Source organism: Cyprinus carpio, chromosome B6, assembly GCF_018340385.1.
Source record: "Cyprinus carpio isolate SPL01 chromosome B6, ASM1834038v1, whole genome shotgun sequence".
NCBI classification, from domain to species: domain Eukaryota; kingdom Metazoa; phylum Chordata; class Actinopteri; order Cypriniformes; family Cyprinidae; genus Cyprinus; species Cyprinus carpio.
In genome coordinates this window covers 21003981-21018655 of record NC_056602.1, presented here as the reverse complement: position 1 = coordinate 21018655, position 14675 = coordinate 21003981, and the positions used below count along the sequence as shown (strand labels likewise).

Here is a 14675-nt window from a genome sequence, read left to right as displayed (position 1 = left end):
ATAAATAAATAAATAAATAAATAACCTACACTAAAATCGCAAGAAAATTTGCATTCATTCTTGCAGTTCTGAAGGAACTGATCAAAATATAAAATAAAAACATCAGGTCTTCACAAAACAACACAAGTACCTAATTCAAGCTCATATTAAGTTAATCCTCCTGTATCCCAGCAGCACTTAAGGAAGTGAGTGATCCTTGTGACACACACACACACACGTGACTCAGGACCACAAAAACAGTCATAAGGGTCCATTTTTATTTATTGAGATGTATACGCCATTTAAAAGTTGAATAAATAAGCTTTCCATTGATGTATGGTTTGTTATGTAGGATATAGGACAATATTTGGCTGAGATACAACTATTTGAAAATCTGGAATCTGAGGGTGCAAAAAATCTAAATATTGAGAAAATTGCCTTTAAAGTTGTCCAAATTAAGTTTTTAGCAATGAATATTACTAATCAAAAATTAAGTTTTGATATATTTACGGTAGTTAGTAGTTAGTAAATTTATAAAATATCTTCATGGAACATGATCTTTACTTAATATCCTAATAATGTCTGGCATAAAAGAAAAATCTATAATTAAAACCCATACAATGCATTGTTGGCTATTGCTACAAATATACTCTTGCTATTTATGACTGGTTTTGTGGTACAGGGTCACATATACAAAATATGTTGCTGTTTTTATTTTAGAAATACAATAGACTAACCCTAAGTAGAAAAAACTAAATTATAAAAAACTAATACAATTATAAAACTAATAAAATGATAAAAAACTAATAAAAAACTAAGAAAACTAGTAAAAAAAAAACTTATTATAACAACCTGTACAGGTCAAATAAGACTTTTTTTTAAATTCCTTTATTGAGATTGGAGGTTTGTAGGATAACATTCTCAACCTTTCTAATTTTTTCTCTCGTTGCACTCTCTCTCTCTGGCCCAGGGAGATCAAGATGGAGCAAGAGGGTGTTGGAGAAGAGGGAGGGAATGGGTGGTGGACAGCAGAGGGGGAGAAGATAAGAATGTGTGTCTGTGAATCAAGAAGAGCTGAGTGGGGATTAAGCGGGACAGCACTGAAAAGACACAACAAAACACACAACCAAAAATTTCCTTCATCATTCTGGAGACAGAGAAAGAGAAGATGAAGAGTTTGGCCAAACTTCAGGGAAACACAGAGCAACTGCTGATGTCTCTATCAAACACTCTTCCATCCTTGGCCCTGAGTAACCAGCACTGGGTGAGCAAACACACACATACATGTTAACTTTTAAATTGTTCTATTGGTTTATAATATAATTCTAATTTTAATTACAACAACTCTAACCGGAACCATAACCACACATTTTTGCATATCAGTAGAAGTTGAATGTTGACTCTTCATGTGAATATGCATATATAACATACTAAATTACGTTTTCGATGTGTGTTCTTGTGATAATGTACATTAATGTCTTTTACATCAATGTTTATCAACCCCCCCACAGACACATTTCTACAGTATGTAAATTCTGTGTCTGTATATTACATTTCCCAATATAGATCTCAAAAATATGCATTAGCAAAATTGTTTTAGCTAGAGTACACAGCAGCATATCGCACCCATGTCAACTATCCTTATGCTGACTGTTTTAATCAGTACACTATACTTTATTATTATTAGTTTTTACCTTTCTTAAAGTATAGTATTTTCTCTCTTGTGCTGGTGTAAATAACTTGGATGCTTTAGCAATACATAATAATGTGCAATAATGCCAACAACACTTTGTTAACTCAGACCCACACAGTCTGTGTCTCTTATGCCTAGGGATGCATGTTTTCTGTTTACCAGCAAAAATTACATGGACAGCATGCAAATTCAAGTATTTTTATTGAGTCTTTTTTGTTGCTGTCTTTTTGAAGAGTGTTTGGGCTTCTTTGAACTTCTCTAAACAGAAAATGATTACTTCATAAGACTTAAAGCCTTCAATAGAAATTTGTCAAACTTGTCACAACAAGTTATCAGCTCAATACTGAGATTGCTCCAAACCTGCCAAATGTTTACTGCAAACAAAGCACACAAGATAAGGCCTCCGGCACACTGTAATTTGGATGTATTCTTACGATAGATACAGTAGGCATGATACACACTCATTCTAGCTTAACCTGCATTGTCTGGATTCTCTGTTAATGGAAAGACATGTAAAGACTGTACATCCCAACAAAAAGAAATGCCTTAGGCAATTGCATGATTTTAAACTTGGAAATTGTTTTTAATTTGGATTGTCAACATATCCATATATTTAAGTCCTCACAGAAAGGCAAATCTCAAGACACCAGGGTCATATTTCACCCAAAATCCAAAATGTTTTCTCGAGACTTACAGTGTCTTGTTGGTCTAGTTTGAGGAGGTACAGTATGCATTTTTTTTAGGGTCATATGAATTTGCTCAGGTATAGACATGTATTGTATTTCATAGCTGTTGTGATAATAATGCTGGTTACAACAACAGCTTGAGGATAACACTAAATTTTATGACCCGTTTTAGATGCAAGAACACACCGAAGAGAGTCTTTTACTGCAAGACAAGCAGAGTTGTTCAAAGAAGGGTACAGAATGGGAAAATGAAGAACAATGCTGGAGCTCAAGACCCAAACACATACCTGAGGGCAAAGGTGAGGGGTCAAACATACCCTTTCACAATGATTAGGAGTGGGCTTCTTTCCACTGAACCGGAATTCTTTATTACATTCACTCAAAACACACTCTTTCTCAGTCTCTAACAAATTACATGGAGATGCCCCAAAACAAGAAACCTTAATATTTATCTTCAGGTGAATATTTCACTCTGTACACATATAGCCTACATTATTCCAAGAAGCCAAAATAAATGTTTTAGTAGCCTATCATGAACGAGAAAGAGGAACTCTTGATAAAAAATGTTTCCTGGTGTTTCACTATAAGACGGCAATATTGGGTTGTTTTTAAACTATGGAGTGAGATATAGTACCTGAAGAGAGATATAAAGCCTGTGGTATTATTCGTTTCGCCTGTCTTTATGTCTTGTAGGTATGGAAGCGTAAGTGGGCAAGCGTAGTAGCCTTTCTAGATTCACTCCATCAACCATGAACTCGTACGGACGCGTTCAACTCACATGCAATACAACTGATTTGTAGTACTTCACCTGACCTGCAGAGGAAAACACGAAGTCTAGTTATCTTTAAACTTTGTTAAACTCGATTTGTACAAACGCGGATTCTTCATGACCTTCTCGCAGTACCACTTTTGTCGCATTCACCGTCATCTTCTGTTGCTTTTATTAGCGTTTTCCAGCGTGTTCCTCTGGACTGGTTTGCATTGCGCACGGATGCTGTTAGTTAAGCGCATGCGCAGTCTACGAGATCAGATGTAGGCTTTCGAGACTGGAGAATTTCACTGGCAAAATTACCCGGAAATGTAAACATTGTGGATTTATGGCACATTTTAAAATGTTTTTATGGGCGACAACTCGTGTTGAAAGTCACCATGAAATCAAAATCGACAACTCTTATTCTTATGTATTAATGTTTATCATAGGCTAAATTATTTATCTGTACACATCATTTTTTCTTTTCTTTTCTTTTCTTTTCTTTTCTTTTCTTTTCTTTTCTTTTCTTTTCTTTTCTTTTCTTCATCTCTACTCAAAAACATTAACTTTCCCTCCCCCTCCAGCAACGTCACATTTGAGCAATTAGTAAATGACAAGGATGGAAAAAATCAAGTCCCTTTCTACTTTTTTTTTTCCTCAAGAAACCATTTTACTCGCCTAAACGTCACATCAGAATTTGCTGAAGTTAAAATTTACCCTAATTTGTATTTTTATATGTTTGTGACTGGTTCATGTAATTGTTTCATGATAAAACATTATGCTTTATTTTTGAATGCAACACCGCATCTAAAAATCCAATAACTGGTGCAACCAAGTCCCCGCCCTACATTTTTTCTTTTTCAATAATTTGTTACACTTACTTGGATAAACCTCACATAACATAGAAATATATCTTTCACTGTTTCCATTTCATTGTGACTTTAAGAAACTTGTTTGGAAATGGTCATTATTTTTGCAGTTCCTTTTGGTGCCGCTAGACATGGACAGTTAACAGTTAGACATGCAGAGTTAACCAAAACCTAATCCTCATTCTCTGCCTCCTTCTCTCACACACCAACTGTCAGTACAGTAGTAATAAAGTAGGATCACTCTTTTTAAAGGGGTCCTATTATGCTCTTTTACAAAGTCTTGATTTTGTTTTGGGGGTGTACTAGAACAGGCTCTCATACTAGGTGTGCGAAAAACACATTATTTTTCTCATATTTTACATTTTTACAACAGGTCTCTCGCCAGTCTGGCATGAACAGCTCGAATAGTCCCTGTATCAAATGAAGACCCGCCTTCTGAAATACGGAATGTGATATGGTTGGTTAGCTGGGCCAGTGTGTGTTGTGATTGAAAGCACTCTGCGCCCTGGTCCAGTAGCCCCTCACTGCAGAACACAAGATCCAGGGGGCGTGGTTGGATCCCCATCTACGGGGTGGAGATTGGTAGGTTTAGGGACGGAGATGGGTAGGTTTAGGGGTGGCGGTTGGTGGGTTTGGGTATCAGGGGGTGGAGACGGGTAGGTTTAGGTATATGTAAGGTGGGAGGAGTTGGATCTGGATCCAACCACGCCCCCTGGATCTTGTGTTCTGCAGTGAGGACCATCTCGCCTGGTCGGGAAATGTCACGCCCCTTACCATAGCCACCTGCAAGCTTCAGTGTAAATATTTTGTCAAAATTAAACCAATTTTAACTCGATTTAAACCCCTATGATTGTAACCACTCTAAGTTCATCTGCCTTGGGAAAGCTAACATGTCTCCAAAATAGTAATAACACTCATTGCCTTCTCTACTGCAGCTCAACAAGGTCTTGTTCCATTTGTCTGTATTTGTGTAGCCCAAACAAGTCATTCGTTGTACTTTTTAAAAAGTGATTACTGTTTTTGTTTTTTTTTATTTTTTTTTGCTGTTTTTCCTTTTGAAGTAGACTTTGAGCTTTGAAAAAGTGAAAAAGCATAATAGGACCCATTTAAATCTCCCTCCCTATCTCATTATTTCACTTTCTGACCCTCCTCATTGCTTCCTGAAGGTGAACAGGCAGTCTACAGAAAGAATATCTTTTTGAACCCAGGCATGACGTGATGTGGGTCTATGTGGATAAGAGCAGAGGGATTATACAGATGTTGCGTGTAAATTCAGAGCTCAGGATTACCTCTAAACCGAGAGTAGGAGAGTAAGAGTAAACATTCATGACAGTGCCATGCTGCAGGGTGGTACAGCAGTTTAACCGGCTGGTATGAAGGGGCGTCGTGGCCCAGGGGTGTGTGGCTGTGCACGCTTCTGTCAGAAAGTTTTGGCCAGGTGTGAGTGCTGCTTCAGACAGCAAGGTAAGAAATCTATTAGTAGCTTTTTCTCTTTTGACATTTGTACCTTGAGTGTATTTGCACATAGACTTTGAGGTTTTTACAGGATTAACATTCTGAATATGTTCCTAGAAAAATTAATTAGACCAAAAAGATTAATTAGCAATAAGATCTTAATTTATATATTACACATTTTACACATAAAGCTTGACAAATATTGCTTGCATGTAAACTGAGTGTAATTAATTGTTCTTTTGCTTCATAATAATACATCCATTCGACATGTAGTTTGTTGAAATGTTGAACCGTTATTGTAATTTTTTTAGTGTTATTTTTCATGGTTTATCAATAGAAATGTATTATTGCTGATGTATTATTTGTGTGTGAATGGTTATTGCAGGATTATGGTTTTGTGGCCTTTAGAAACAGCTAATCCATATATCACACAGAAATTGTAGAATCCTTTCTGTTCTGTCCCTCATTCTCTCTCTCAGAGTCTTTCTTTCCCTTCATGCCTTTTGGATAGGGCATGTTTCCCCCATTTTGCACTGTAAAGCTTTTAAATCGGGGGCTGGGGGGGGGCAAACCATTTTAAGCTGTATCATCTGCTTATAAGGCAGAATCTCTTCCATGTGCTGCCAGTTATATTTCTGTTCCACCTTTCATGACTATGTGGAAAATTCAGCAAAAATAACTGCAAGATGAATATTAGTGATGGAGCTGGAAATTCCCTTGCGATACATCAACCTTATTACTCTCTGTCTCATCCTCATTCTCATACATGACCATTTTACCTACCATATTACCATTACATGATTGATTGATTGATTGAAAGAAATTAATACTTGTATTCAGCAAAGGATATGCATTAAACTGATCAAATGAACTGACAGTAAAGACTTTTACATTGTTGCAAAAATATTATATTTTAAATAAATGCTGTTCTTTTTTTAACTTTTTATTCATCATAGTTTACACAAAAATATTAAGCAGCACAACAATTTTTAAATATGGTTATAACAAGAAATGTTTCTTGAGTACAAATAAGCATACTGTGCAAATGGCACTTTGCAGATGTGCTAATTGAGATTTTTCTGCACAGTCCGAAACCAGGCCCCCCCCCCCCCCAAAAAAAACACAATTTTTTTCTGTAAAATACTTCAAACTATGTTTTAATTTATAACATATGATGAAAATATTTTATAGTAAAATATTTTTAAAACATAATATTTTAATAGACAAAAGATTAACTTTAATGGTAAAATATTGTTACAATGATTAATAAATAAAGAATAATAAATAATAAAACATGAAAAACATCACTTATTTAAGGCTGGCCAGAGTTAATGGAAAGTAAAGGTAATTTCTAATGAACAAAGATTTTTATTGTACTCTCTGTTTTATTGTGGTTACTGTGTTTCAGTACAATATCAATTTCTCACGGTGTGGTGCAGGAGTGAATGCACGAAGAAGAATATAGATTAATCTTTAATAATCCACATAAGGGTAGCAAACACACGTATACATAGACAAGACTGGACAAAGAAACAAAGAACTAAAGGCAACTTATATGGGGAATGTTAATGAGGCTAATTGACAAGGAACACCTGAACATACTGACACAATCAAGGGGAGACAGAAATTAGGTCACACAGAGAACATGGGGAATGAAAACAGTCCTGGGGTGTGACAGATTGCCCTCCTCCTGGAAGGTGCGACCTCGTGCCGCAAAGAAAAAAGGGATGGATGGAGGGGGACTTCGGAGGAGGACTTTGGAGTGGACTTGGGATGGAAAAAGGTGATAGTGAAGGGTTGGCAGGAAGGCCGTACAGGTGGAGCCTCTGGAGGATGTACACCCGGGAGGAGGAAGATCCACAGAGTCCAGGGTGGTGACGATGGTGGAAGGAGCCAGGGTGGAGACAGTAGGGACTTGGAGCAGGAGGAGCCAGGCGGGACCCAGGCCACAGCCCAGATGGCAGCCCACGGTAGAGCCGACGGAGAGAGGAGCCATGGTGGAGGAAGGGCTGATGACTCCAGGGGGCCGACCGACGATGGCATAACAGGTGGAGCCTGAAGCGGAGACGGAGAACCGATGAACCAGGGGCGACGGGAAGGATCCAGAGGGCCAGGGTGGAATAGAGAGACAAAGCAGAGCCGGAGTAGCAGAGTCCTGAGACGATGGCAGGTCAACGACCGACTAAGGCAGAGCCGGAGGGATGAGGGAGCCTGGTGGAGCGGGTGGGCCGACGGGCAACGGTGGAGACAAGGGAGCTACTGTAGGAGCCGAGGTGGATCCACTGGGATGAAGGGCAGAGGCAGAGTCCAAGACTCAGAGGCTGGAAGCGGAAACAAGGGATCCTCCAGCCACGATGCTGATGGAGAAGCATCAGTGGTGGAGCTGAAGTGGCAGGAATGATAGAAGGAGGCAGGAGAGGGAGGGTGGGTGGTAAATCCAGGCATGTAGATAGTTCAGGGTAGCTAGAGCTAGTCCTACGACAGTTCACCCTCAGTGGCGGTGAAGTGGGCAGGGCCTTTCCTCAGCCCCCTCATGTTCCACTGTTACATCCACCGTCGCGTGTGATGTAGCTGGCTCTTGCACCTGGTCGGACTGTAGATGAGGCTCTGGCTCCGGGGCAATCCCCAGCTCAGTTGCTCCTTCTTGCGATGGCCTGGGGTTGTGAAAGGGACTTGGCTCTCTGTCCGCGGTGGGCTCGGGCTGACGATCCGCGAATATGGGTGATGGTGGGCTGGGCTCTGGGTCCAGAGTGGGGCTGGTGTCATCATCTGCAATGTCCATGGTGAGCAGTGATCCACAGGACACTAGCACCCACTCAGGCAGCAAGGCTCTCTCGAGGACCGTCCCCAGACAGCTACACTCGTGTGGACGTGTTCAGTCCAGCTTGATAAACGAGCAGAGGCAACTGTCCGGGTGTCAGGCTGGCAAGAAACACAAAGTCCTGGGAATGAAAACAGTCCTGCGGTGTGACACAGTGCATATTCACAGTATATTATTTAATTATGCATAAAGATATAGTCTGTAATATTTGTAGTCAACTAAAAATGGCATACAATAATTTGTCAAATGTTGCAACAATATATAATTTTTGATAATCACAGCTGCCATTTTTTTCTTCAGTGTAAATATGAATGCTGTTTTTTTTCTTTTGTTTTTTGGAAATGTTGTTTTAAAGATCTTCTACTACATTTCCTTTCTCTCTCTGTCTCTTTGTCTATTGTAGAGGCATACACATTGACAGAGCTCAGCGATGTCTCCTTGCCTCCTGATACACCTTCAAAAATTTCCATTTATGTTGTTTATCTTTTTTCAATCTGAAACAGCAACCATCAGCCTCTTTCCATTAGACAACCATCTACCACACCCAAATACTCCGTCAAAGCCCTCAAGAGATGGTTGAGCAGCCCAGTTCGAAGGTTTAGCCTTGGCGGAGATGGCAAGAGTCAGAGCTCAAAGGCCATTCAGAGCCTAGAAGGGTCATCCTATATGTTTCTCCCTCTCTCACCTGCTCAAAGCCCATTGAGCCCAACAGAGAAGTCCAAAAAACTGCCCCGCTCCTACAGATCTCTGGTATGGACATTATTTACTCTATACTGTTCAAAAGAAATGTGGTCAGTTAGATAGTAAGACTTTTCTTCAGTAAGTATGCTTTAAATTAAACAAAAATGACAGTACAAACTTTTATTTTGTTACAAATTCATCAAAGGATCCTAAAAAAGTATCACTCTTTCAGCAAAAATATTAAACAGCACAACTGTTTTCAAAATCTGCATATATCAGTTATTTCTTAATGGTAATGTGGACATTTTAAAATATTTAAAGTAGAAAACAGTTATTTTAAATTGTAATAATATATCACAATACTGCTCTCTTTAAAAAACAAATGCAACCTTGGCGTTTTTCTTTCGAAAGCAAAAAATCTTTCCAAACCCAAACTTTTGAATGGTTCTGTTTATTACAGAGATGGGGGGATTTTCTGTTATTTTGATATATTATACCAAAACTGTACACACTTTCTCTTTCTGTGGCATACAGGATTGTTCTGAACTTTCAAGGACAACATCTCCTGACAGTCCCTATTACCCAAGATACCTAAATGATCTCTTGCAGGTGAACAACACTGAGTACTGGACCTTAATAAGTATTTTTATACATAATTTCTCATTTGTGCTTATAATGGCTAATGAGTCCAATTTCAGGGGCATCGATCTTGCGATGTGCATTCTGGGGAGAGAGATCTCGACTTGACTGACAAGACACAGGTGCAATCACAGAATCCAGAGGATGATGAGCAGGAGAGAAGAACTGCCTTAGAGAAAAGCATGTAGGTATTTAATTAATGGTGACCTAAACCCATGGTTTCTGGAATAAGATATTGTTAATAATCCTTCTCCGAATCTGTTATACCTTATGTCTCACTTATAGATATGTGCTGACAGAGCTGATAGAAACAGAGAAACTGTATGTGGAGGATCTGGGGCTTGTGGTGGAGGTAACATATAAATGCATTTAGTTAGTATATCTTACTCATTCTTTTTTTTAAACTCTCATTTCATCCCTTCTCCAGGGTTATATGGCTACAATGAATAGTGTTGGGGTGCCCGAGTATTTAGCGGGAAAGGATAAAATTGTGTTTGGGAACATTCATCAGATCTACGACTGGCACAAAGAGTAGGTCACCTATTGATAGGATCTGTGCCTACTGAGGTGTGTAAACCTGACCTTCTTACAGCCGCTACCATTATTTTTTATGTTGTCTCAGCTATTTTATTGGAGAGTTGGAGAAATGTGTGTGTGAACCTGACCTACTGGCAAAACTGTTTATCAAACATGTAAGTCTATGTTTTATTTCCTGCTTGCAATTTAAATTGCGGGAGATATAGTAAACATATGCATGCAGTAAACCATCTTGCATAAATTGAAACAGATGTTTAGAATTTAATATCTCTGTGTGTTTTCCAGGAGAGGCGGCTCAACATGTATGTGATTTATTGTCAGAACAAGCCAAAATCAGAGCACATTGTCTCAGAGTACATTGAAACCTATTTTGAGGTAAAATCTGAATATAATTATAAGGCAGTGTTTGCTTTTTGGTGTATGAGGTCAAGGTCTATGACTGTCCTGTGCTCTTTCTCCATGTAGGAGCTGAGGCAACAGCTGGGTCACAGACTGCAGTTAAATGACCTGCTCATCAAACCTGTTCAGAGAATCATGAAATATCAGCTGCTGCTGAAGGTGTGTTTGTGTAAGCTTGTGCAAAAATACATGCTCTTTATTTTTTTTATTTTTTTCAAATGATTTAAAAACAAATTATGTATTAAAATTAGTCTCCAAAATTAGTTTATTCTCTATTTCCCTCCTCTGTCAGCCTAACTTTTGCTGCTGTTTTAAGCCATAGTTGGACTCCAAAGGGGGAGCTTCAACTACCTGGGTGTTTTTACCCAAATATACTATCCTTTTACTCATTCAGATGTTACAGAAAGATGTTTAAATTGTTTATCAGCTTAAAAAATTATTTAAATAGACTACTGTTCAAAACACTGGGCTCTGTAATATTTTTAAAGTTTTTGAAATTAGTCTCTTATGCTCACAAAGGCTGCATTTATTCAATCAAAAATACAGTAAAAAATAAAATTAAAAAATATGTTAAAAAAACTTCAAATATTAAAATAATTTTAAATCACTATTTTCTATTTAAAGTGTCCCTATTATGCCATTCTACGGTTCCTAATATTGTTTTGGGAGTCTAATACAATAGGATTACATGTAAGTAATGTCAAAAAACGCTTTAGTTTTCTCAAAATATGCATTTAATATCACTTCATTTTCCAGCGATTTTCAAACGATTTGTTCGAAGCAGTTCAAAGATTCAGTCTGTCTAAACCTCTCCTTTCTGTGAGCCTGCTCTGATTGGTCAGATGGCCTAGTCTGTTGTGATTGGTCTACGGTGTAAAGAGTGTGTCAGAAACGAAACTATTTCAATAGTTCTGTATTTTGAAAGCTCTATAAAAAATATAAACATCTATTATTTATCATACTTACAGGTTGTGATTCAGTGAAGCAGCTGGTTCATATAAAAAGGAGACTGATCCATCTTTCAGCAGCAAGCATTTTGTGAATCCCGCATTGAACTCCGCTGGATTAGAGAAGCAGTCATCAGTAGAATGACGTGTTTGTGGGTGGGGTCAAGTTGTTCGCGGCCGGCCAACTTAGAACATAGGCGCATTATGCAAATATGTTACCCCGTGACGTGTAGCTATCAACGAAGTGGGATTTGAATTACTAGCGACTCGTTTCAGCTGTTTGGAGTCAATTCTTTATTTTGGGAGATAATAACTTTATTTATCGTGCACTTTCAGCTTTCCAGCTTAGCAGATTGTTTACATTCACATACAGCTACATTGCACATTGCATGAAAGCCGATATTGGAAATGGGATAATGGGGCACTTTAATGTATTTTCAAATGTGATTTATTCTTGTGACAGTGAAAGCTGAAATTCAGCAGTGATTTTATAAGTCTTTCGTGTCACTTTTTAATTTAGTTTTTTTTTTTAATTTATGGTTTGGTTTTTTTGTAATTTTTATTATTATTATTTATTTTAAATTTTATTTATATTTTTTCCCACCATTCTCTGATGAGTAGAATGTTAAACCCCCAAATTTTGGAATGGTAGTGTGCTGATACCAAGTACATAGCAACAAACAGGTATTTAGGAAAGTATTATGATGGCTTTTGTTGCTATATAGTGATTTGTAAGAAAATAAAATTGACCATTCCTTGTTGAACCCTGTTATATAGATAAAACTGGATCTGATTAAGAAAAAAAAAACTTTTAAGCCATTTCCTCAGTTTTCCATATATATTCTTGTCCTTCTTTATAAATTAAGGAGCTGAGCTAAAATCCATATGCCTGTTCATCTAATATCCTCCCTATTCTGTGTTTGTGTGTTTATTTACAGGACTTCTTGAAGTACTACACTAAAGCAGGCAGACAAACAGAAGATCTTGAGGTAGGCACAGTCTGTACAGGCTTATAAGACTGAGCAACTCAGGTGACACTGAATTATAATTCTGTCCTCTTTTTGTGTCCTTATCTCAGAGGGCAGTGGAGGTGATGTGTTTTGTTCCAAAGCGATGTAATGACATGATGAATGTTGGAAGACTACAGGGTTTTGAGGTAAGATGACACACAAATACTCTGCAGAAATGGAAATGGTTTACTTCACCTTGGACTGCTCCAGTATCCAAAATGAGCACAGCACGAGTCCATTATTTATAAAATAATTATCTATTTATATAATTTATAGTTCCTTTATAGTTTTATTAGCACTCCTATATCTTACACTAAAAATTCACATGGATCACCCATGATTGATTGGGTTCATAGGGTCAGCTGAGAGCACAAGGGAAACTCTTGCAACAGGACACCTTCACATTCACTGAGAATGAAAACAGAATTCTCTCCCGTCCCAAAGAGAGACGGGTGTTCCTCTTCGAGCAACTTGTCATCCTCAGTGAGCCAGTCGATCGCAAGAAAGGCTTTTGCCTGCCAGGATACATCTATAAAAACAGCATCAAGGTGAGAAGCAGAGAAAGTGGAAGATTGTAGGCCAAACAAATGAGGGTAAATATTTGAATCTTTCATAGATTAGTTGTTTGGGCATTGAGGATCATTGCCCAGATGACCCATGTCGGATGGTGTTGACGTCTCGTAATATCGACGGAAGCATGCACCGATTCATTCTTCGTGCATCATCTCCAGAAATCAGAATGACTTGGGCAAATGACATCATACAGATGCTGGAGACACAGCGCAACTTCTTAAATGGTATCATCATCATCATACCTTCCATGACCTTTCTTTGACCTTGCCTTAGAGCAGAATTCATAATGGACTCTGTTCTGTTTCTTCTCCTTTATCTCACCTGTCTTAGCCCTGCAGTCTCCTATTGAATTCCAGAGAAAAGAAATTAAATCCCTTAACCTGGGAAAGAGCTTGACAACTTCACCCTCACTGAACTCTGGCCTGCAACCCTATAGCTCTGCCTTCATAGACCCCCAGGCTCTGCCCTGTCTGTGCTCCTGGAATTCTTCACAACCTTCTAAGCCTCATTGAAAGGTTAGTGTTTGCTGGGTTGTGAAGTTGCATTATCATAATTTGTCCATTAAAAACTCAAAAACATGTCCAGAATTCCTTCTGGTCTCATGGTGTAATATTTTGTAGAGTATTGATATTTCATTTAAAGATTAACATGATTTCACTCTTCTCCTATCATTTTCAGCTTACTGTCATTCCTGAAAAGGCATTTTCTTATCTTCCTCTTCCATCAACTCGTAAAATGCCTGTCTGTTACCCTCAGGATAACATTATAAGGAGATAAGGAAGACTTAGTCCATTTTCGAGTCTGATAAAAAAGACTGAAGTGATTTAATCATTCGTTAGAACCTAATTATTCTTCTGCCTTCCATTTCAATCTGATAATGCACACAAACTTAAAATCTATCACAACCTTCAGTATTTGACAATGGTAACAATCTGACTATTTTGAACCTACAAGATTACATTTTTTGTTACCATAACAAATTGAAGGTATTGGACTGTATAAGCTCAACTTTGTCACTGATAGGATATAATTCATGAAAGACTGTATATGATCATAAAGATTATATTTGTAGCTACTGCTAATTCTATATTACTGAAATTGTGAATGAGGAGGTGATATATACACAATTCAAGAGAAGTTGGGAAGTTTTGTAAAAATGCAACAAAATCAAGAATATGTGATTTGTTCATTAAAAAAAAAGTATAAAGAAAAGATTTCCAAAGTTTTCACTGACCAAAGTAAATGTATTTTGTAAATATAAACAAATTTTGATTTTGATGGCTGCAACACACTCCAAGAACACTCCATAACAAAGAACGGTTTTAGGCAGTTGCCATGTCGGGTACTGTAAATAAATATAAGATGTGTACTTAAACCATTTGTAAAAAGACTGAATATCAGGCTATATCAATGTGTTACTTTTCTTATTTCAATTTAGACATTTTCATTAGCAGTGTATATTCACTGAATGAGTTTCATTTAAAAAGCTGTCAAATAAAAGATTTTCAAGTTATCCCAGACATCTCTGTCTATGTTCTATAACCAGGAAAACAGAACAAAATGTTATCACCAAAGCCTTTATCTCATTCCATTTGACAACAAATGTTTTTTCTTACATTTACAAAAAAGGAAAAA

General features: G+C 37.7%; 1 protein-coding gene across 1 annotated transcript; it reads left to right on the top strand.

Moving 5' to 3' along the window:
- The first annotated feature begins 1019 nt into the window (after positions 1–1019).
- On the top strand, positions 1020–14553 carry arhgef25b (Rho guanine nucleotide exchange factor (GEF) 25b). Its single transcript, XM_042726165.1, is given in 16 exon segments — positions 1020–1243; positions 2531–2657; positions 8658–9004; positions 9470–9544; positions 9634–9758; positions 9860–9926; positions 10002–10105; positions 10197–10266; positions 10397–10486; positions 10577–10669; positions 12396–12446; positions 12536–12613; positions 12824–13015; positions 13084–13264; positions 13371–13555; positions 13719–14553. Coding segments are annotated over 15 exon segments (1878 nt in total). The 5' UTR covers positions 1020–1147; the 3' UTR covers positions 13553–13555; positions 13719–14553.
- The last annotated feature ends 122 nt before the right edge of the window (positions 14554–14675 follow it).